Source organism: Rana temporaria, chromosome 3 (assembly GCF_905171775.1).
Source record: "Rana temporaria chromosome 3, aRanTem1.1, whole genome shotgun sequence".
Taxonomy (NCBI): Eukaryota; Metazoa; Chordata; class Amphibia; order Anura; family Ranidae; genus Rana; species Rana temporaria.
Genome location: NC_053491.1, coordinates 345288458 through 345313155, shown reverse-complemented (window position 1 = coordinate 345313155; position 24698 = coordinate 345288458). Strand labels below are relative to the sequence as shown.

The following is a 24698-nucleotide window of genomic DNA, read 5'->3' as shown; positions in this document are numbered from 1 at the left end:
CATTCATATTCCTTTGGAGTATGGAAACCAAATTACAGTATTGGGACGCTCGCCTTTACACAAAGTTTAATGGCATCCCTAGAACACCTTTGGAATGAATTAGAGCGAAGACTGCAAGCCGGGCCTTCTCATACACATCAGTGCCTGACCTCACAAATGAGCTTCTGGAAGAATGATCAAACCTTCCCACAGACACACTCCTAAACTTTGTGGACAGCCTTCCCAGAAGAGTTGAAGCTGTTATAGCTGCAAAGGGTGGGCCAACTCAATATGGAAACCCTATGGACTAAGACGCCATTAAAGTTCATGTGTCTGTAAAGGAAAGCATCCCAATACAATATAGTGTATGTAGGTATATTAACAGGTCTCTGGATTCAGCAAAGGATGATGTTATTAGTTTCCAAAAAGACCCCCCCCCCCCCAAAAAAAGCATATAAAACGCCTGGGTTCGATATTGCGCAGGTTATCCTAGCTTAGGGATACGGGCAAAGAACGTTTTGGTTCCCTTCACTACCTATCCATGTAAAACCGGATTCTCTGCCCAACATTATTCAACTAGGACCTCTCCACCACAAAGATTCAGACAATAATAAAAAATAAATAAAGTACAGCTTCTAGCCCTTGCTCACATAACCTGCTTTTCTATTGGCCAGACTGCAGATTTTAGTTTCCTATACCTTCCTATGGAAAAGTAACAGCTATACATTTTCCTCTACTTTACTGCTCCAGCCTTCTGTAATCAGGAAGCTTCCATATGGGCCAATATCCACCAGTATAATGAAGAGCTCTGGTCTCGAATATTTACTTGTGTTCTCAATGCTTGCTTGTCCTGATTACTTCCTGTGAACAAACAGTTTCATGGCTCAGAAAAAGGATTCAAAAGCCAGGGAACAGGGACAAAAGCAGAGCTGGAACCATTTCAGAGAAACACTAGCCTTGGCAGAAAGCAACTTGAAAATTTTATTAACCCACCCCCCCCCCCCCCACCACCATTCTGCAACAAATCAGAAATCATCCATCATTGTTGTGACCATGCTGAACTGAGGGAGGCATGGGCAAATCTGATGGCTGGTAAGCACCCGTGCAAAAACACAGACTTGTGCAGGGGGCAATGAGAAGGGTCAATGGATCACATTTGTGTGCCGTACCCTCATTTGACCATATAGTATGTGCCATCTATATGATATGTAAAGAGATATTTTACAGCCTTGAGGGTAAGGGATGTGTTATGAATGCCCCAAATATGAGCAGATTGGGTATAAATCAACTTATTCTGTGATATCTGTGCAACTGGTTCATTTTAATCTCCTCCTCAACATCTCAGACTCCTCTTTTCTTCTTCCCCCATGACTCTGTAGCTGCAGGGGAAAAGGGAAACTGCCCTATGTAAGTTTCTATAAGTTTCTCAAGCATGAGTAGCATATACAGGGTTATGGACTTTCCCCATGTGACAGCATTAGTGCTTGAATATAAGAACTGCACAGCGCCTATGGATATGAGTATGTACCTATAATAACGAATTTCAGCTGCAAAAATAAACTTGCTGAGTATTACCAAAGCAATAACATGTATAAGAAAACAAAAAATTGCACTAGAAATAGTTAGATATAAGTAGTAGACAAATCATTGGACAAACAAAAAAATATATTAATGAAAATGCATCATTAAAATAATGACATCAGATAATTCCATAAGGTGCTCAGTGCTCAAAAGATGTCTCCTACAGATTGGCTGGATATGGACCACCTATCTCTAGTATGGTCTTATGCGCATGTGGGGGACAGGTATTTGCACCCACTTCCGGGCATAGACTCCCGCGGGGGTCACGCATAAGCCCCCATTTCTTCTGCTCCTGGGAAACACACAGGTCCCAAAAGACAGCGGGGGACCAGTTCGATGCAAGTAACTTTAACTTTTGTGGAACCAATACATTTTAATACGGCATTGCACAACTGGTCCCCCGCTGTCTTTTGGGACCTGCGTGTTTCCCAGAAGCAGAAGAAAGCAGGGGGGCTTATGCGTGACCCCCGCGGGAGTCTATGCCCAGAAGTGGGTGCAAATACCTGGATTATACAGGTATCTGCACCCCCTTTCACCCCTCAAAGGTGCCAAATGTGACACCGGAGGGGAGGGGGTTGCAAAAAGCAGAGGTTCCATTTTCGGGTGGACCTCCGCTTTAATTTCCATGCTTGCACTCGCTAGATAGAAAAGCTGGGATGAACTTGACACCCGTTCTCAGCAATGGCAGCTTTCATATTCTTGTCCTCATATGTTCACTTTAAAGGTTGAATCCACCTAAAACCAATGCTGGATATTTTAGCAAACTAGCTATTCATATAGATTTGACTAGTCAGCCTGCCATGGCTATGTCTAGGTGTCAGCTTTACTGTGGTTTTCTTTATTTCTTATTATGGAGAATGTGGTAGCAGGGGTAGGAACATCCTAAGGAATGTAGAAAGACACAAACACCACTGTGGGTTGGCATTGAGTCAGGAACTATGGCAGGAGTGGGAAGTAGTGATATCACCATGAAATACAAGAATCCAAAAGGTTCCTCAACACCCCAGCATATACCTGAAGTATAACATATGGGTGTACAATGCAAACTTTTTTTTTGTACTTGGAAAAAAACAACTTTATTGATATAAAGCACATTTTACAAGTCATTCAGATGCATATAGGCACGGAAGGTCAGTTACACATTATGACCACAAAATCAAATATGCAGGTATAGTACAGGATGTGCATACATATAATCACGGGTGCAGAGAGTCAGGTGACTATTTAATCCAACCTATAAATAGGGCGCGCCGCCAATACAGGGGAACACTGCACTGGGTACGGAACAATTATACACAGGTTTCCCCCGTCCTCCAACCATCTGTCCCATATCTTGGAATACTTTTGTGTAGACCCCCCGTGTGCGTAGATCAGGGCAGGGCAGGGTGTCATTCACCACTTTTTTCCATAACTGTAGTGTAGGGGGCATGTTTTGCATCCATCTCTGAGCTATCACTTTGTTCACCTTTACGTCTGGCAGCAGCCCCAGAATACAGAACTTAGGGTCCAACACCACAGGGGATCCCATATTGTCATGGAGGAAGCGGACAACCTGCGCCCAATACGTCTGTATATGTGGGCAGCTCCACATGAAATAGTAAAACGTGCCTGGGTCAGGCTGGCATAAGCGACATGTTGTATCTGGCATGTGCTGAAACTTTGCCAATCTCATCGCCATCATGTAGGCTTTGTGTACTGTACACACATTTGTGTCAGTCTATCAGACAGCTTGGGGGACACTGTCTTGGTCCACTCCAAAATCTCACCCCAGTCAGCGTCATCTATGGGTCTTATGTCCTGTTCCCATACCGTTTTGGCCCTGTGAGAAATAGCAGCTGCACCCCGTTGTCTGATTGCGTAATACAGGTGTGATATAAGCTTGGAGGGGTCATCTCCCAAAACTATATTCAATAAAGAGGGGTATTAAACGCTAGTTGGGAAAACTCTTCTTTAACCACTTAACCCCCGGACCATATTGCTGGTCAAAGACCAGAGCACTTTTTGCGATTCGGCACTGTGTCGCTTTAACTGACAATTGCGTGGTCGTGCGACATGGCTTCCAAACAAAATTGGCGTCCTTTTTTCCCCACAAATAGAGCTTTCTTTTGGTGGTATTTGATCACCTCTGTGGTTTTTAGTTTTTGCGCTATAAACAAAAATAGAGCGACAATTTTGAAAAAAAATGAATATTTTTTACTCTTTGCTGTAATAAATATTCCCCAAAAATATATATAAAAACATTTTTTTCCTCAGTTTAGGCCGATACGTATTCTTCTACATATTTTTCATTAAAAAAAAATAAAAAAAAAAAAAATCGCAATAAGCGTTTGATTGGTTTGAGCAAAAGTTATAGCATTTACAAAATAGGGGGTATTTTTATGGCATTTTTATAAAAACATTTTTTTTTTTACTAGTAATGGCGGCGATCATGATTTTTTCTTTGGTACTGCGACATTATGGCGGACACTTGACACATTTTTGGGACCATTGGCATTTTTATAGCGATCAGTGCTATAAAAATGCATTGGATTACTATAAAAATGCCACTGGCAGTGAAGGGGTTAACACTAGGGGGTAGGGAAGGGGTTAAGTATGTTCCATGGGTGTGTTCTAACGGTAGGGGGGGGGGTGGCCTCACTAGGGGAAATGACTGATCTTCTGTTCATACATTGTATGAACAGAAGATCAGCATTTCTCCCCCTGACAGGACCGGGAGCTGTGTGTTTACACACACAGCTCCCGGTCCCCACTTCGTAACAAGCGATCGCGTGTGCCCGGCGATCGCGCCCCCCGAGCACGGGAGTCAGGGGCGAGCGCGCCCCTAGTGGCCTGCGCGAAAGCAGACGCATAGCTACGGGCTCTCGCGCAGGGGAGCCGACTTGCTGCCGTATAACTGCGGCGGCTGGTCGGCAAGCAGTTAAGGGTCTGAAACTGCTTTAGCCTGGAGGAGGACAAGACCTGATGGAGATACAGTATTCCATGTCTAGCTCAAACTATTGAGTCTGGAATTGTTTCCAGTCCCGGCATGTGACTATTAAGCCACAATGGGGTGCGAGCAGGGGCGGACTGACAACTCATGGGGCCCCCCGGCAATAGAAGATTATGGGGCCCCTGGGCTTACAGATGGCCACCATGCCAGGAGGCAGTGCAGAGGCGGTGAAGCTAAAATCTCGGGATTTTCACATGAAAAGCATGTCGGTTTTCAGACATATCAGGGACAGATGTAAAAAAAAAAAAAAAAAAAAAAAAAAGATTTTTACATACTGTCCCTGGTTTTACTGAGCCTGGCAACCCTGATGGGGCCCCCTAGTGGCATGGGGTCCTCAGGCAGTGCCCGAGTGCCTCAATGGTCAGTCCGCCCCTGGGTGCGAGAATGAAATTTCCCCACATTCTGCTTTTTAAGAGTTATTTCCCATATCCTTTGGTGATGCAACAACATGCCCGAGTTGTACCGCGCAGTGGGACCAGATTTTTTTCCCCACGAAGGACAGCCTGAATGGGTGTATAAATCGGGTGTGCCGGTTTGTCACTGCATTTCCAACTTGTGGAAATGGTACATGTGGGATAGTTGCAAGGCTAGGTAGTAGTCCTGTGAATCCGGGGTACAATGCAAACTTTAACCAACAGAATGACACAATACCGTTACCTGGAAGTCGGGAGAGAACCCGCGTCACAGCTTTTGAGCAACCTTCACAGGTCATGTCCACAAAAAACTCCTCTTTCTGAAAGCAGAAAAAGAAACAAGAAAAGTTTATACACACTCTGGTATGTATTGCTCCTTGCATGATTCAGTGTTCAAGTAGGTATTCCTTTCTAGATTTGATGAAAACAGAATTTCCATACACACAATATTCCTGATAAAAAATAAAAACATGCACAATGATCCCCGCCCCCCCCCCCATATTTCCCCTCTTATACATGGTTTCTAATGCAGCATATCAGTGTCCTTTTTGGCACATCCCTGTGAAGAAGAAAGAAGAAAGAAAGAAGAAAAGTTACATACCCTGGCAGAATTTATGATTTCTTGGCCATTTTTCAGAGGATATGAATATCCAAAATTTTTCACTCATAGTTAGTGTTTGGCTGAAGCCATTTATTATCAGTCAACTGCATTTACTCTTTAAATCCTAATGGCAATAGAAACTACTCAAATGACTCTGATCAAAAGTTTACATACCCCAGTTCTTAATACCGTGTATTGCCCCCTTTAACATCAATGACAGCTTGAAGTCTCAACATGGGGACATGGTGCTTTGGGGTGGGGGGGCGCAGGGCCCCCCTGCCCCAAAGCACCCCCCATGTTAAGGGCATGCGGCCTGGTACAGTTCAGGAGGGGGGTTGCTCACTCATCCCTACCCCATCGGCGGTCCTATGCTGCATCTGTGCCCCACCTCTTCTAAGACTGAGAACCGAGCGTTCAAATACAGCTAATCGCTCAGTTCTCAGCCACCGACTCTCTGCTCTGCCCCTTCAGCCCTCACTGGAGCGCTGGACTGTGAGGGGGGCGGAAGGGGCTCACTCGGGCTCTTAGTAACTCACTAAGAGGTTGAGTTAGCTGCTAGTCCAGGCTTCTGGGTGGATCCTGACAGTATGGTCTTAACCGGCTCTGTGATGTCAGCCGACAGTGGGCTTTAGCACACAGGAACTGCACTCCTGTGATCCATAGAAGTAAAGCCAAAAAAGCTTTGGCTATACGGTAAACCGTGCCAAATGTTTATTTTTATTTTTTTTAAACCCTGCAAAGTAAAGGCATAATGTGCTAGTATGCATCGCATACTAGCACATTATAAAATACTTACCTGAGAACGTAGCCCTGCGCTGTGAGCTCTGACAGACGCTTTCATCTTCACCCGGGCTTCCTCCTGGGTGTGAGTCCTCCGGCTGTCTGATTGGCCATGTTGAGGATGTCACTCCCACGCATGAGTGGGAGTCACGGACCGCGGCCTGGAGCTCTGAAGGGATGGCACGGGTATACCGTCCTTTCAGAACACATGTGTTGTGACATCACCGGCTGCATGAAGAGTGATTATCTCCTAAACTATGCAGGTTTAGGAGATATCAATAGTACCTACAGGTAATCCTTATTATAGTCTTACCTATAGGTACAACTGTACAACCTCTTTAAAAGGTTCATTTTAGGGTCAGTTGTATAGAAAAACCTGCCCATACTCCCTGCATTCTGATTGAACAATCCTTTTAGTTTTGCCAACAGCTTTGCAGAACAAGAGCCTACCTGACTAGATAAAAATGTAATGTACCGTTTAGATGGGGTAGGTAGAAAGGAGAATATAGAGATTGCACATTCAGATTACCAGTATTAATTTTGGCAGCACATTTCAAATTTAGTTTTAGTCTTAAGTACATTTTAGTCGACCAAAACTAATTTTAGTTGTCTAAAATTAAATGGGCGTGCATTAGTTAACATTTCTCTGCAATGTCCAAACTCATTATATACTTCTGGAGTGAAAAATCTAATATGTTATTATTTATGGTATTGAGGTATGATCATGCACTACAGACCAGTGTTCATTTTTAAAGCGGTGGTTCACCCTCCTTAACAACATTATACCATTACATTCGGCATCGTAGCGCGAGCTACAGTATGCCGGTCTTAAATTTTTAATCCCCGTACTCACTGTGCTATGGATCATTGAAGATTCCGACTCCCGTGGGGAATGGGCGTGCCTATGGAGAGGGAGGATGATTGAAGGCCGGCTCTGGCACGTCACGCTCCCCGAAGACAGCCGGAGTAGGTCTCGGCTCTTCACGGCGCCTGCGCACAGGCTATGTGCAGGCGCCGTGAAGAGCCAAGCCTATTTCGGCTATTTCCGGAGAAGCGTGACGTGCCAGGGCCGGCCGTCAATCACCTTCTCTCACCATAGGAACGCCCATTCCCCGGAATCTTCAATGATCCATAGCACAGTGAGTACGGGGATAAAAAATGTAAGACCGGCATACTGTAGCTCGCGCTACGATGCCGAATGTAATGGTAGAATAAAACATTTTTTTTTTTTTTTTTTTAATAGGGTGAACCCCCGCTTTAAGTCAAATTTCAATTTAGTCTTAGTCTTTTGACTAAAATGGCATTTTAGTTATCTCAATTGTTTTAGACGTATTTTAGTCGACTAAAATAGTATTCACTTTGTCGACTAAAATGTTTTAGTAGTTTTTGTCGACTAAATTAACCCTGCAGATTACAAGGTGTATTGCCAGCTTTACTTTTAAATGAAGGATTAAAGTGTATGTTACCCCCAAATGCCCGTTTCCTAATAAATGTTAGGATGTACCCGTATAAAAAAATGATTCCATTTTGTTTGCATTGCTCCCTGGTGATCCTGCCAGTCTCTCAGCTTTTCTATTTCAAACTAACCACACTAGGCTAGTAAGGACATGCATCCCAGGAGTAGTCAGTTTGCTTCATTGCATTTTACTTAGGAGCACTGTCCTTCAATAGTCAGACTTGTGCTGGCACGCCCCCCTGTACTGCCAGTCACTGGGAAGATCCGTGTACTGCCGTTTCTCTGCCTCTTGCTGACATGTCTCTCTGCAGTCTTCACTCCTAGCTCTACAAGCCCCAAGCGTAGAATAGAAGTCATGTGATCACTTATTAAAATTATTTTATATACACAAACATTTAGCCTTGCATTTCTATTTTGAACTGAATGGGTTGTTTCACATATACTTTATGGTTAAGACTTGTTTCAATGATTAAGCCCAAGTACATTGGGCCGATTTGGAATGCGATTTGACATGGAGCCTATTGCCGACACCGGATCAATTTCCAAAAGTAGTTCTGCACTACTTTTGGCGACTTCAGGGGCGATTTCAATATACATCTGTGCATAAACCCGCACAGATACCAGTTAACCACTTGACGACCGCCGCATGTATATGTACGTCCACAGAATGGCACGTACAGGCATATGGGCGTACAGGTACGTCCCCGCCTTTCCGCGGGTCCGATCGGGACCCCCCTGCTACATGCGGTGGTCGGATCCCTGCGGGGAGTGATCCGGGATGACGCCGCGACTATTCGTTAAAAGCCGCCCCGTCGCGATCGCTCCCTGGAGCTGAAGAACGGGGAGAGCCGTATGTAAACACAGCTTCCCCGTGCTTCACTGTGGCGGCTGCATCGATCGAGTGATCCCTTTTATAGGGAGACTCGATCGAAGACGTCAGACCTACAGCCACACCCCCCTACAGTTGTAAACACACACTAGGTGAACCCTAACTCCTACAGCGCCCCCTGTGGTTAACTCCCAAACCGCAACTGTCATTTTCACAATAAACAATGCAATTTAAATGCATTTTTTGCTGTGAAAATGACAATGGTCCCAAAAATGTGTCAAAATTGTCCGAAGTGTTCGCCATAATGTCGCAGTCACGAAAAAAAAAACGCTGATCGCCACCATTAGTAGTAAAAAAAAAAAAAAAAATAATAATAAAACTATCCCCTATTTTGTAAACGCTATACATTTTGCGCAAACTAGGGTTGTCCCGATACCACTTTTTTAGGACCGAGTACAAGTACCGATACTTTTTTTCAAGTAGTCGCCGATACCGAATACCGATACTTTTTTTAAATGTGTCCCCAAATGCAGCCATGTCCCCCCCCCCCATATGCAGCCATGTCCCCCACATATGCAGCCATGTCCCCCACATATGCAGCCATGTCCCTCTAGCCATGTCCCTCACATATGCAGCCATGTCCCTCTAGCCATGTCCCTCACATATGCAGCCATGTCCCTCTAGCCATGTCCCTCACATATGCAGCCATGTCCCTCTAGCCATGTCCCTCACATATGCAGCAATGTCCCTCTAGCCATGTCCCTCACATATGCAGCAATGTCCCTCTAGCCATGTCCCTCACATATGCAGCCATGTCCCTCTAGCCATGTCCCTCACATATGCAGCCATGTCCCTCACATATGCTGCAATGTCCCTCACATATGCAGCAATGTCCCTCTAGCCATGTCCCTCACATATGCAGCAATGTCCCTCTAGCCATGTCCCTCACATATGCAGCAATGTCCCTCTAGCCATGTCCCTCGATGCGGCGGCGCGATGCGACGGCAGCGGCGGGGGGGGGAAGGGGGGGGGGAAGTATTCTATTTAGGTATCGGGGGTATTTGCGCGAGTACGAGTACTCCCGCAAATACTCGGTATCGGTCCCGATACCGATACTGGTATCGGTATCTGGACAACCCTAGCGCAAACCAAGCGATAAACGCTTATTGCGATTTTTTTTTACCAAAAATAGGTAGAAGAATACATATCGGCCTAAACTGAGGAAAAAAAAAATGTATATATGTTTTTGGGGGATATTTATTATAGCAAAAAGTAAAAAATATTGAATTTTTTTCAAAATTGTTGCTCTATTTTTGTTTATAGCGCAAAAAATAAAAAACGCAGAGGTGATCAAATACCACCAAAAGAAAGCTCTATTTGTGGGGAAAAAAGGACGCCAATTTTGTTTGGGAGCCACGTCGCACGACCGCGCAATTGTCTGTTAAAGCGACGCAGTGCTGAATTGTAAAAACGCCTTTGGGCATTTAGCAGCATATTGGTCCGGGGCTTAACCGGTTAAATCGCCCCCGAAGTCCGACTGAAATGCCGGTTTGAAATTGTGCGAGTTCAGCTGCCCTCAGTGTGAACAGGCACTCTTTAAATAAACATTTGTTCTGCATCAGAATGATAAGTTTAAAGGACACTGGTACTAAAGTTCATGCTTGCATATGTTCAGTCTACGTGCAGCAGATCCACGCGATAGCGTAGAACGGTTTGCGCAACTACCCTGAAGCTGATGTAAAAAAATCTGAAATATGAAACGGATTTATCAAAGTGTTATTAAAAGGCAACTCCTGTGAAACAGCAAAAGTACACAACTAAAAACGTATAAATAGCAACTATTCAATCTGCTGAAAGATTTTGCAAGTAATGCCCCTAATGCTGATGCGCAACATAAAAGGTGTACCGGCCCACCATTTTATTATAAGGAGGGGGTTTGATCTTCCACTTTACTGCTTATTTTGTCTTGATGAAGATCTTGTTTACATGAAAAACACACTGCTGTGGCTTTTCGGAAAACTGTACCTTGTCTGCCGCTTTGTCTGGCTTTGCCCTGCCATGTACTTTTCATCACTGTCTAATATCCTGCCTGCTTCCTGTCCGCTGACCCACATTCTCAATTCTAAACAGAAGCTGCAACTGCCGCCAGTTAATTGAAACACAAGAAAACATTATGGACACAGGGAGCTATAAAAATGCTGTGCATGGTGTTTTTAAAGGTTTCTTCCTTCTAGAAAAGCTATTCGAGCAACACTAGTGATGTGAGAGCACAATTCGTTGGGGGGGCACTTATCAATATTATCTTAAAGCGGGAGTTCACCCATAAGACAATTTTTTTCAAAATCTCCCCTTAGCTTCCTGCTCGTTTTGTCTAGGGGAATCGGCTATTTGTTTTAAAATATGATCCGTACTTACCCGTTTTCGAGATGCATCTTCTCCGTCGCTTCCGGGTATGGGCTGCGGCAATGGGCGTTCCTTCTTGATTGACAGTCTTCCAAGAGGCTTCCGACGGTCGCATCCATCGCGTTACTCGTAGCCGAAAGAAGCCGAAAGTCGGTGCGGCTCTATACTGCGCCTGCGCACCGACGTTCGGCTTCTTTCGGAAAATCGGGACGCGATGGATGCGACCGTCGGAAGCCTCTCGGAAGACTGTCAATCAAAATAGGAACGCCCGCTCCCGAAGACCCATACCCGGAAGCGACGGAGAAGATGCATCTCGTAAACGGTAAGTACAGATCATATTTTAAAACAACTAGCCGGTTCCCCTAGACAAAACGAGCATCCATCTAAGGGGAAAAAGTGTTCTGTACGGGTGAACCCCCGCTTTAAGCCAGCCATAGACGGTTCGAATCTCGGCCGGTTCAGCAGGGACTTGCCGAGATTCAAACCATGTATGGGCAGGCTGAATGTACCCAAGTTGATCGATTGATCAACTTGGGTACAACCAGCCCATCGGATTTTACATGCAATAATTACTAGCAGCTGTTATAGCCGTTAGCAGCAATTACTGTGTTCTCCTAACGGAGACAGCAGGAGGGATTCCCCCATCAACACTGACTGTGTTGATGTGAGAAATTAAAGCAACCATGGTTGCAGGAAAGAAGATCGCTCCATCTATGGCCAGCTTTAAAGCATTAGTAAACCGCATCCTTTAACCCCTTCCTTACCGGCGCATTGTAAAATGACGCCGGCAGGAACCCTCCCTCGATCAGAGTGGACGTCATATGACGTCCTTTGTTCCCGGCGATCTCGGGCGCCCGCGGTACCGCTCATGACCCGGCGCGCGTGCCCGGTGGCCGCGATTGCCGGTGATCACAGCAGGAGTGTGGATCTACAGATCACAGATCCACCTCCTGTCAGAGGTGAGGTGACTGATGAGTTTTCCCAGTACAGAGGAACACACATCGGTCTCCTCCCCTTGTGAGTCCCCTCCCCCCTACAGTTAGAACACAATTTAGGGAACATTTTAACCCCTTCAGGCCCCCCTAGTGGTTAACCCCTTCCCTGCCAGTCACATTTACACAGTAATCAGTGCATATTTATAGCACTAATCGTTGTATAAATGTGAATGGTCCCAAAACCGTGTCAAAAGTGTCCGATGTGTTTGCCGCAATGTCACGGTGACAGTAAAAATAAATTGCAGATCGCCGCCATTACTAGTAAAAAAAAATTATAAAATAAAAATGCCAAAAAATCTATCACCTATTTTGTAGACGCTATAACTTTTGCGCAAACCAATCAATATACGATTATTGCGATTTTTTTTTTACCAAAAATATGTAGAATACGTATCGGCCTAAACTGAGGAAATTTTTTTTTTTTTTTTTTTTTAATTTGGATATTTATTAAATAAAAAAGTAAAAAATATTGTGTTTTTTTTTTTAAATTGTCGCTCTTCTTTTGTTTATAGCGCAACAAATAAAAACCGCAGAGATGATCAAATACCACCAAACGAAAGCTCTATTTGTGGGGGGGGGAAAAAACGTAAAGATTTAGTTTGGGTACAGTGTAGCATAACCACGCAATTGTCAAAGTGCAACAGCGCTGAAAACTAAAAATTGGTCTGGGCAGGAAGGGGGTGAAAATGCCCTGTATGGAAGGGGTTAAAGAAGAAGAAGAAGAAGAAGAAAAAAAAAAAACACCCTGCAAAACAATGGCATAACGTGCTAGTATGCATTGCATACTAGCATATTATGCAATGCTTACCTTCGAATGAAGCGCTCCAGCAGAACGCGGTCACCACTGACAGGGCTTCCATCTTCATCTGGTCTTCCTTCTGGGTTTGAGTGCTCCAACTGTCTGATTGGCCTAGCCGCAATGACGTCGTTCCCGCAGCACGGAACCCTGAAGGGTATGTGGTCCCTTCAGAGCGCGTGCGCTGGTGACATCACCGGCTGCCTGCAGTGTGAATATCTTCTAAAACGGTGCAAGTTCAGGAGATATATTCACTGTCCCTACAGTTAATCCTTATTATAGGCTTACCTGTAGGTACAATTGGGAAAAAAAGGCTTTAGAGCACTTTCACACTAGCAGTGCTGGCCGTTAGCGCTAAAACGCTGCTTGTTTTAGTAGCGCTTTAGCAACACAAAATCGCAGCTTTTCGGCCGTTAGCTGGCGGTTTTTACCTCCCAAAAAAGGGTAAAAACTCCAGCTTTCAAATCGCTTTTCAGGCGCTTTGGAAGCACTGCCCATTCATTGCAATGGGCAGGGCGTTTTGGGAGTGCTAAATATAAACGGCCCCAAACCCGCCCCAAAGATGCTGCTTGCAGGACTTTTCATAAAGCCCCGCAAGCTCACCGCCAGAGTGTGAAAAGACACACTGCAATGAACGGGAGGTGGTTTTCAAGTGCTTTGCAGAGGCTATTTCTAGTGCTAAAGCGCCTGAAAACCATCCCAGTGTGAAAGGGGTCTTACCACCACTTTAATGATGGCGATTGCTTATCCGTCGCATCTTAGGGCAGGTTCACACTTGTGAAGACAGCTGCATTTCCCTGCACTACTCCATAGGTCTCTGTGCGACCCTGCATTTTTATAAATGCTCGCTCTGTTGAGCAGCTGGGCATAAAAAAAAAAAAAAAAAAAAAAGATTGAAAAAAAAAAAAAAAAACAAGAGGGGTGAACCATGCCTTGTGTTGTAAAAACAAAAAGGCACCTGCCCCCTTGGCAGCTGAGATCACTACCCGCAGAGAAAATAAATAAATAATAATAATAAAAAAAGGGGATTAAAGGGGTGCTCCAGCCTTTTTTTAAGTTTATTAAAAGTCAGCAGCTACAAAAAGTGTAGCTGCTGGCTTTTAATAAACAGACACTTACCTGCTCCACGGTTCCAGTGACGCGCCAGACGGGGCTCCGCTCCTCGCCCCCCCTCGCCGGCCGGCGTCTTCATTCCTAGTGTGGGCACCCGGCAATGACAGCTTTCGGCTTCGCGGCCAGGAACCCACTGCGCATGCACGAGCGGCACTGCGCATGCACGAGCGGCGCCGTCCGATTGGACAGGCGCAAACCTAAAGGGAGGGGCTGCAATAAGGCGATTAAGCTATTCGCCTTACCAGCCCCTCAGCGGAAGGAGGAAGTGGGACAGGAAGTCCCACTCCTCCTGAAGCCCCCACTCCCCCCCCCCCCCCCAAAAAAAATTACATGCCAGGGGGCAAGGAGTGGATTAAGCGGAAGTTCCATTTTTAGGTGGAACTCCGCTTTAACTGCTCGCATTTGCAGCAGAAGAGTAAATAGGCAGGCAGTGGCTATTTGGCTGCACAACCATGCAGAACTAAATTTGATACTTTGATCGCAAAAAAAAAAAAAAAAAAAAAAAATAATCACACCAACGTGCTTGCACACCAATTGCGCAATAATTATTTAATAAATGTCTGTAATGGTCGCTCCTGTACAGATGGCCAGAGAACATAGCTGGTCAGTACAATTTCATCTATAGCAGCCTTAAAGCAAGCAGGCCTACTGATACTTGGTTGCCCCCCCTGGACCTTTACGTAGCGTTATACTCCAGCTGCTAGCACAAGAGGCTGACCAAAATGTAGAAAAAGGAGTGCCCGTCATAAAGGGAGATGCAGGCGTCTTCAATCATCTAGTTAAAGTAATTGTAAAAGTATTTTTTTTTAAAAACAAACATGTCATACTTACCTGCTCTGTAGTTTTGCACAGAGCAGCCCTGATCCTCCTCTTCTCTGGTCCCTCGCCAGCACTCCTGGCTCCTCCATCCTGCCGAGTGCCCTTATAGCAAGCACCATGCTATGGGGGCACTCATGCAGGCTCACTCCCTGAGCCATGCTTTGTGTGCCCATTGTGTCAATGCACTGTGGCTCAGCTCTGCCCCTCTCCCTCCTCACTGTCTGATGAAGAGCAGCAGGAGCCAATGGGTCTCCTGTTGCCTCTGAGCCAATGAGGAGACAGAGGAGAGATTTTCTGCTTTCATACACAGTGGTGGATCAACATCGGGCTCAGCCAAGTATAAGGGGGTGCTGGGGGGAGCAAAGGTATCTTACCTTAATGCATAGAATGTATTAAGGTAAAAACCTTCTGCCTTTTGAACAACTTTAAAAAGTGGTTGTAAACCCCACACATGAAATATGAACAAAGAATTCCCCTCTAGTGTGTACTTGTCCCAATTAAGAACACTTAGTGTCATTTCTGTCTGCCGCTTCATTCCTCTACCATCAGCATGAGTCACTTCTGACAAGTTTTCCTGACACCAAGAGTAAAAAAAGTGACAGGGGAGGGATTTCCAGCTGATTGACAGTCTCAGCTCTGTTCCTGTGTAAAGCTGGATTCACACCTATGCAGTTTTAGTGCTTTTTGCAAATTTGCACTACGATCCATTTACCATGGTTTCCTATGGAACACGTTCTGTAGTGCAAATCTGCAAAATGAATAAAGCAATAAAAATGCCATAGGCGTGAATCCAGCCATAAGGGGTTTGTCCCTTCCCTCCAATCAGCTCTCAGTCACGATTTTTCTGACAGGTCAGACAAGCTTTACAAATTCTGCACTTTGAAAAGGATGTAGAGAAGATAAACAGGTACAACTTATGTAGGAGGATTTGTCTCATCTCTGTATCACCTAAGGCCTATCACTTCACTGGGTAAACAACCACTTCAATCTGAGTGCACCTGTTTTGCATTGCCTTTCTGTGCTACAGAACTATTAAATGGCCCAATCCTTTCTACTGCTTACTGACACTTGTGTAAGACGTCTTCAGCGTTGCCTGCAATATCCCCAGCCCTGCCTGTACCGGAACACGCTCACTTAGGACCCTTTCACACGGGCTAGACTGTTCAGGTCGCTCCGTGCTCCTCTATGGAGCCACGGATGTCAGCGGTGACATGCCCGCTGACATCCGACTCGCTCCGATCCGCCAAAGTGCGACGGAGAAAAACCTACTTTTCCATCCGTCTGGTGGATCGGATGATGGAAAAAAAGTACCACTCCAAGCCCTGCGACCTATGCTGTGCTCCCGCCCTGTAGCACTAACAGGTGCAGACTCTGCGCTGATCCATGGAAAAATAAATGATCCTGGACTGCCGCACTCCGATAGGCGATTTATTGAAACAAAATAAACAAAGGATAAAATCCAAAGCTGTATGACATCCAAAAATTCATGCAACACTGCAATCAATAGTAGGAAGTGGACACAGGGGACTCTACAGTCCGTCGCCATCCGATCCCCCATAGGGGAGAGCGGCGCTCTGACAGGTCGGTTCCTACACATTGTGCAGAGACAGGCCCATCATCTGCCTGCTCAGCGGGGATCGACAATAAAGCGGCTGCACTACTTTTCTGCCATTAATTGCTCGTTAATGTGTTGCTCCTATTTAAAAAAACATCTGCGACCGTTTTGTTTCTGACAGCGACTTGTGTGCCAAGTTCAGTTAGTTCCAATTTGCTCCACTTCTACATTGTGTCACAATACCTGCGTCATATTCCAAATAAAAAAAACGGACAGTTAGGTAGATAGGACTAGAGTTACGGCGGCGTAGCTTAGCGTGTTTAGGCTACGCCGCCGTAAGTTAGCTAGGCAAGTACATGATTCTCAATGTACTTGCCTGCTAATATACGGCGGCGTAGCCTAAAGCGGGCAGGCGTAAGGGCGCCTAATTCCAATGTGTTGGAGGGGGGCGTATTTTATGGTAATGAGGCTTGACCTCACGTTTTTTTTTAACTGCGCATGCGCCGGGCCCCTACATTTCCCAGTGTGCATTGCGGCTAAGTACGCCGCACGGGCCTATTGATTTAGACGTGGACGTAAACTACGTAAATCCCGATTCGCGGACAACTTACGCAAACGACGTTAAAAATTCGAATCTCACGGCGGCCATACTTTAACATTGTTATTCCACCTAATAGATGGAATAACTTTAGGCCTGCTAATGCCTTACGGAAACGGCGTAAATCGACTGCGGCGGCCGGGCGTACGTTCGTGAATCGGCGTATCAACTAATTTACATATTCTACGCCGACCGCAATGGAAGCGCCACCTATCGGCCATCCAAAATATTGCAATCTAAGATAGGACGACGCAAGCCGTCCTATCTTAGATATGTTTAAACGTATCTCTGTTTGAGCCTTCCCCCAAACATAAGTCGGCGTAGATTCTGAGTTAGGTCGACTTATCTACTGATAAGTCGGCCTAACTCTACCTGAATCTACCTATTTGTATCTTACGAAAGTGGAGCTAATTTAAAAAAAAAACAAAAAAAAAAAAACGTCCTTTTGATGTACAGAGACAGATTTTGCAAAAATGTGTCTTGTGCGTTCTAAGAGCAGTGCAGCATGCGTCAAATTCAACAACGATTTCTAGACGGGTACATGACTTTGCAGCACGCTAAGCCACAAATCTCTTTGCCAGCCTTTATGAATTCCAAGGATTATCTCTAAATCTAGTTTCTCTTTTATTTGATTGAGAAAAGTAATAAAGATCAGATCATAGTTACAAAAACAGCGAGGTACATGCATAGAACACACCAAAATGAGCTACCAATAAAGTATCAAACATAAACATCATTAGTGTAGGCCAGGTAAAATAGAAAGTGGATCCAAAGTGGACCAACATAGAGGGTACATTCATTCATTTCAGTACACCCTGGAGGGAGCACATCCTCTGCAATTCTAAATCAGACTGGTCTCCATCAGCTAGGATTTGGGGTTCACTAGTATAGGGCAGGAGAAAGAAGATAAACTAGGGGTGGGAGGAGGTAGTAACTAAGCAGATAAAATAGGGACTTGCATCAGGGGCCAAATAAAGGCAAGGGAGACTAAGTAGCCCAGATTTCCAGAGAGCCAAGTTATAGCCAGTCAGAGCCGCCAGATCTTCAATTTGGTGTCTAGGGTCACAACTGAAGGGAGCTTGCCTTAACCCAAGCATCACAGACCTTTCCAAACTTCTCGGGAACAGCTCGGCTGAACTTGGAAACCCTCAGAAAGGCTCGGAAACACTTGGGGACGGAGTGTTTTCAAATGGCTCCGAACCATTCCGAGTGTCACCGGTGCCCCCGCTCCTCTGGCCAAATGCGGTACTGCACACCCCATTGGCTCAAAGGGGTTGTAAAGGTTCGTTTTTTATTTTAGAAATAGGTTCCTTTAGTCAATAGGTTCCTCTAAAAATAGCGCTGCTATACCGCCTGAAAAACTCCTGCACTGCATACTCAATGTGAAAGCCCGAGGGCTTTCACACTAAGCCGATGCGCTGGCGGGAGAGAAAAAAATCTTCTGCCAGCAGCATCTTTGGAGCGGTGAGAGGAGCGGCTCGTATACCGCTCCTTCCCATTTGAAACAATGGGAAACTGTGGCAATAACGCCCGCAATGCGCCTCTATAGAGGCGCATTGCGGGCGATATTAACCCTTTATCGGCCGCTAGCGGGGGTTAATACCGCACCGCTAGCGGCCGAATCCCGCGGCAAATCCAACGGTATAGCGCCGCTATTTTTAGCGGCGCTATACCGCCATTGCGCCTCCCGCCCCAGTGTTAAAGGGGCCTAAATGTTTTTTTTCTTTGTCTGAATTTCTCACTTCCTGTTACTCCTCAGTAAGCTGTTCTGGCTGACTAACCACCGCTCGGATAATGGTGGAAAGCTTACTGAGGAGAAACAGGAAGTGAGAAATTCAGACAAAGAAAAAAAACATTTAGAAGGGAAATGAAAGGAAAAGGTAAGTGAACCAACAATGCACTAGCTTAAAGGAACCTATTTAGAAAATAAAAAAAAAAAACCTTTACAACCCCTTTAAATCCTGCTTGTTTTGTGAGACAACACTCACAAACCGAGTCACGATTAAAAAAAAAAAAAAAAAAAATTGCTCGTCTTTCACAATGTTCGTTAACCGCGTTATTCGTAAACCAAGGTTCCACTGTACTGGTCCGACTTTCATGCAACTTGATGGCCATAAACTTCAATGCTAACCATCAATAGTTACATGACAGTCGTACCTGAATGTTTTACAATGCAACAGTTGTCCATAATCACTGGTCAAAGCCAAGTCGCACCCATCCAAAGTTGCACTCCACAGCCGGCGCAACTTTGGAGTTGTACAAGTGTGAATGGAGCCTTATACCTGAGTGCATACAACCCTACAGCATCCGGCTGCCACATTTTAAAGTGGAGGTCCACCGTTTTTTTTTTTTTAAAGCCAGCAGCTACAAATACTGCAGCTGCTGACTTTTAAAAAATGGACACTTTCCGGTACAGCGTGCCCACGATGTCAGCAGATGAGGCTGAGAAATCGCTCGGTCCGGTGAGGGAATCAGGAAGTGAAGCCTTGCCTTGCGGCTTCACTGCCCCATTCTCTACTGCGCAAGCGTGAGGATTGCGGCGCGCCGTCACTGGTCCCCGCTCTCTCCTGGGAACAGTGTTTCCCAGAAGACAGCGAGGGTGTGACGTCACAAGGCTGAACCCGGAAGTGATGCAAATACCTGTCTCAGACAGGTATCTGCACCCCCCTCCCCCTGAAAGGTGCCAAATGTGACACCGGGGAGGGATGCAAAAAGCGGAGGTTCACTTTTTGTGTGAACCTCCACTTTAAGAATCGCATTGACTTTTGCATGCTGCCAAAAGTGGGTCTAGACTGTGTACCTGTGCCTTCTGCTCACAGCAAAACACTAGAATCTCAGGCACATGGGCTAAATGCCGAAGTACACAAGGCTTTATTTCCATGTCCCCATATAACAGAGATAAACAAAACGAGATATGCTTGTAGACCTAATCGAGAGCAACCATAGATCCTTCCATTAGGCTTCATTTCCATGGACGATTTTACAGCCACTTTTTTTTTTTGCCTTTTTTACAGCTTAAAAATGCCTGTCCGTGTTTTTTTTTTTTTTTTTTGAGCTGGAGCTCAAAAACGCTGCGGTAGCGCTTTTGCGCGTTTAACGTCTGGCGTTTTTACAGCTCTAAGGCTGGAGCTTCAGAACGCACTGGTCCTGGTTTTTTTTTGCAGCTTAAAAACGGCTCAGCCATCTACAGCTCAAAAACGTCATGGTGGGCATGAGGCCATAGACTAACATGGAGAGGCGTTTTTAAGCTGCAAAAAAAGTGGCTGTAAAAACATGCAAAAACGTCCATGGAAATGAAGCCTAATTAGTGAATGTTGTCACCCTAGGACAGAAAGTGTGTTACTGGCTGCATCACCAGATGAAATAGAGGAAAAAAAAAAAAAAAAACATTTAGCCACAGCATCTATAGACTGGTGAGCTGCAACATAATACGTTTTCTTTTGGGATTGCATAAGCTTTAGGTGTACCTATGTGTACACCTCTGCAAAGGGAGGTACAGGCAGGGCCGATCTGCCCTATAGCCCAGGTTCACACTGAGTACGATTTGAGATGCGATTTGACATGTCAAATCGCATCTCAAATCGGCGGCATTTGCCGGCAATGGCACTGTCCTAATCGGTGCGACACCGCATCTGCGGCGCTGCACCGATTGTAAAAAGTAGTTCCTGTACTACTTTTTGCGATTTCGGGCCGCGATTTACATTGAACCCTGCACAGATGTCTCTTAAATCGCGGCCGCGAAATCGCGGTAAAATCGCGATTTGGAATTCGCAGCAGTGTGAACCTAGCCTTAGGCTCACTATGCGAGGCGCTTAGGGCCCCCAAAATTACTAGAGGCCCAGCCTGGTGAGAAGTCATTTTCAGCCCCTCACCCCGCTTCTCAACTCGCTGGCTGTATGGGAGAAGAGGCAAGAAGTCAGCACCCCCCGCTTCTCACTTTAATGTAAGATGTCATTTCCCCCTCCCCCGGCTTCTCAACTTTAATATGACATGTCACTGTCAGCGATCGGCACTGGGTACAGGTGTTCCATACAGGCAGTCCCATTCATGCCTACTGGGACATGGGAGCTGGTCCCAATATGACAGCTGGCTGAGTGTCCCTGGATGCACACTATTATACTGGAACCGGCAGATGTGTCTGGGCAGCTTCTGCATCCCAAAAGTGAGAGAAAATCCCCAAATTTGGGAACAGGAATAGAGGGGAAATATTCTAATAGAGAGATCAGTTCTGGGATTTTCCTGAAGGGAGATCTCTCCAATGGGACACTGATGGCAAAAAAGAAAAACTAACAGGGCTTATACTCTCTCTATACAAAAAAAAAAAAAATAAAAAAAAAAAAAAGGGGTTTGCACTTTGTTCAACTTTAAAACGGAACATCACTTGAAAGCGGAAGTTGCGCTCATCCTGAACGGCACTCATGGAAAACTATGTTAGTAAAATGACTTGCGAATTTGAGCAATCGCAACGGATCAAATTCGCAAAAGAATTCGCAGCAGCGTGAACCGGCTCTTATGTGATCCGATTTTGGTGCGGCAAAAAAAAAAAGCCTGCACCTTTTTTGCGCAGTATGATGCGAATTGAGCCAATACAAAATTAGGGCTGGTTCACACTGCTGCAAATTCTATTGCGAATTTGAGCTGTTGCGATTGCTCAAATTCGCAAGTCATTTTACTAATATCGTTTTCCATGAGTGCCGTTCACATCAATGCGTTGCGAATCTAAGCTGCGTTAAAAAAGGGTCCTGTGCGAGTTTGATCCGTGTGCGATACGAATTCAGCTCGATAGACTGGCATTCCCTGAAATCGCCGCCAAATCACGGTAAAATCGCGCGATTTTGAAGACGCAGTAGTGTGAACTGGCCCTTAGCCTAGGTTCACGTTGGAGCGATTTGAGAGATCAAACCGCATGACAAGTCGCATCCTATTGGAGGCAATGGCACTGTTCCAATCAGGGCGACACCGATTTGCAAAAGAAGTTTCTGTACTACTTTGGCGATTTCAGGTGCGACTCCAATAGACATCTGTGCATGAAGCAACACAGATGTCGATCACGTAGCACCTGAAATCGCACTGACCTTGCTACTCTGAAATCGCACTACTTCAAGTGAAGTAGCATGATTTCAAAGTAGCATCAATGTGAACCGGGGCTAAATGTGCTCAAATCACATGCCAAAGAATCGCATGCGATTTAAATAAGAATGTGATGCAATCACATGCTGTGTCCCGCACCAGCCAGACAGATATAAAATAAACAGCTTTTACAATACAAACCGTCTGTGAAGCGAACCCTCGTTCACGCCAATGCCATTTGTGTCGCACCCGATTGACTGGTTCCATTGCTGCAAAATTGTTGCGACAGAAGTCGCAGCGACTTAAAAAAAGCTCCGGAATTTTTCTGCGATTTCATTGCGACTTGCATCCTGTTAAATGAAGTTACAATAAAAAAATCGCACATCCAAACGCCACGGATCGGCGGCTTTGAAACTGCGCTGAAGAAGCGCAATCTCAAATTCGTACTTGGTGTACACACGCGTGCGTCTCACCAGCTGGGTTCCCAAAGACCAAGATGGCAGCAAGGGGGCACCAGAAGACCAGCGAAAAAGCTGCCTGGGTGAAGACAGCGCTGGGGTGATTTGTATGATACAAGGCAGCAGATACAGGGATTGCAGCTGCTGACTTATTTGAGAAATAACAGCAGTTCCTCTTTCAGCGTCAGATGTAATGGAGGAGCAATGACAAGCTCAGTATTCAGGTATACAAGTATAAGCCCAGGTTCCCCCCCTGTATAAAGCAGCAGCACCCCCTCCCCCCATATCCTGCCCATAGGGCGCCTCACCTACCGGCATGATGCAGAGCGGAGATGTACAGACACAGGACGTGTGACAGCTCAGCCCTAGAGGATGCTCCGCCCCCCCCGTCCAGCTTCCTGTGTGATGTCACGGAGGAGGGAGCGCCTCCTTCCCTTCCCAGCTCATAGGACATGAAGATGCTGCCATCTTGTGGTGTACATGGTCAGGCTGAGGAGCACACAGTGATCATCATGGGAGAAGCCGACACAAAGTATGTACACAGCGCTCCTCGCTCGCCTGCCCACCTACCTTAGCCCGGTGTGGGAGTCTGTGGCTGTGCTGATCGGCCGTACTAAGCTCCTGAGCCCCGGGACAAGTTGTCCGCATTGTTTGTGTGTCTCTCCTTCCTGTTTGGTGACTTGTTGGGACTTGTATCCATGTAACACAGCTCCAGTGCCAGGAGGGGGGGCAGTGTGAGGAGCTGACCCGAGGGGGGTGTTTACTGTCCCACAGCCAATCACACCCCAAACTTCACACTTTTATTAAAGTTAGAAAATGTTAGCCAACACTTGATTGGCTGCTGGGGCCCAGCCTGTCCTTTGACCCATAAAGATCAACAACAGAGAAAACAATTGCTGTCCATGGGTCCTATTCACACCTACCGATGAGCCCAGGTTAGGAGGCCGCCACCTGTCCGGGCCAATCATCTGCAGCCACACATATACAAGAAGGTGTATACATACAAGGAATGGCCACAGATGATTGGCCAGTACAGGTGACATCTCACTCATAAATTTCAATCCCAGTCCAGACACACCCAAGTTTATAACCAGTGAAGAGATCACACAAATCTGAACCCACCTAAGCTGTCCCATCGGGGGGAGCTGTCAGAGCCGACAGCCAATCATAGGCAGCCGAGGCATTCCCCACCCGACTGCCTTCACCTCCTATGATTGGCTGTTGGCTTTGACAGCTTCCTGGCGGGATAGCTCAGGTAGGTTCAGACTCAACTTGAATCAAAAAGGACTGGCAACTCGGATGCTCCTGAATAAAAGTACTTTATTGGTTACATGGGTACAGGCTATACGCTGATGCGTTTTGGCTAAGAAGCCTTCGTCAAAGCATCAGGTTCAGACTCAACGCCTGAGCTCATTCACATCACACGGGTGCGCTGCGCAAAAATATAGCGTGTACCTGGATGCTTTTTTCATACATAATAATGCACTGTGGTGCAGAGATCTGAACGACGTGTCCTATGGTGACGCATCAATTAAGTAAAAGAAAAGGTAACAATATGTTCTAACAACACAACACCCCCCTTACAAAGTATAAACCAGCATGAACATGGCCGAGTAAGGCTGTACACTGCCCAGATCAGTGCATTTCTGTAGCGGGTATGGCCAGGCGTTTCTGATCGGCCGCAGAAAGGAAGGCTGACATTGCCGAGCGATCACCTGCAGTTAGGCTGCATTCACACCTGAGCATTCACACCTGAGCGTTTTGTCACCTGAAACGCGATGCTCAAAAACGCTAGAGGGGAAAAAATACATTATTCCCTATGGAGATGGTTCACATCTCCACTCCAAAACGCCTGACGACGAACGCCTGAAGCTCAAACAAGTTCCGGACCCTTTTTTGTCGCGCGAATCGGGCGGTTTGGGCATTTTTGAGCGTTTCTATTTCCCATAGAAAGTAATGGAAACGCTCGATTCAAGCGACTAGCGCGACAATGAGCGTTTGCTACGGGCATTTTGTCGCTTTAATCAATAGAACATTTCACCCAGGCAGAAGATAAAAAAAATCTACCAACATAGCAACAAGTGATGAAAAGATGATCATTTTTCCTATTGGTTAAAATAACGTCAAAGTACAAAAACGTCGGACGACGCTGTATGCAAATGCGCAAATAAGCGCGACAAAACGCCGGAAAAACGACCGAACGACCTACGCTCAGGTGTGAATGCAGCCTCAGGGTCTGATGTGCGCCCCTGGATGTGAAGTG

At 45.8% G+C, this 24698-nt stretch overlaps 2 protein-coding genes across 4 annotated transcripts in view; one reads left to right on the top strand and one right to left on the bottom strand.

Annotated features, from left to right (window-relative positions):
• ATOX1 (antioxidant 1 copper chaperone) overlaps positions 1-23110 on the bottom strand; it is a 40317-nt gene extending 17207 nt beyond the window's left edge. Inside the window, exons 1-2 of one of the 2 annotated variants that reach the window (XM_040345123.1) lie at positions 23006-23110; positions 5207-5282 (exon numbers count right to left, since the gene is read on the bottom strand). In XM_040345123.1, coding sequence (XP_040201057.1) covers positions 5207-5282; positions 23006-23083 — 154 coding nt within the window. In that variant the 5' untranslated portion in view covers positions 23084-23110. Of the gene's footprint in view, positions 1-5206; positions 5283-22747; positions 22841-23005 lie in introns of those variants that run through there. The other variant, XM_040345124.1, reaches the window with a different exon arrangement.
• The window catches only part of G3BP1 (G3BP stress granule assembly factor 1), a 67246-nt gene continuing 65420 nt past the window's right edge, over positions 22873-24698 (top strand). Inside the window, exon 1 of one of the 2 annotated variants that reach the window (XM_040345122.1) lies at positions 22873-22967. In XM_040345122.1, coding sequence (XP_040201056.1) covers positions 22888-22967 — 80 coding nt within the window. In that variant the 5' untranslated portion in view covers positions 22873-22887. The remainder of the gene's footprint in view (positions 22968-24698) is intronic. The other variant, XM_040345120.1, reaches the window with a different exon arrangement.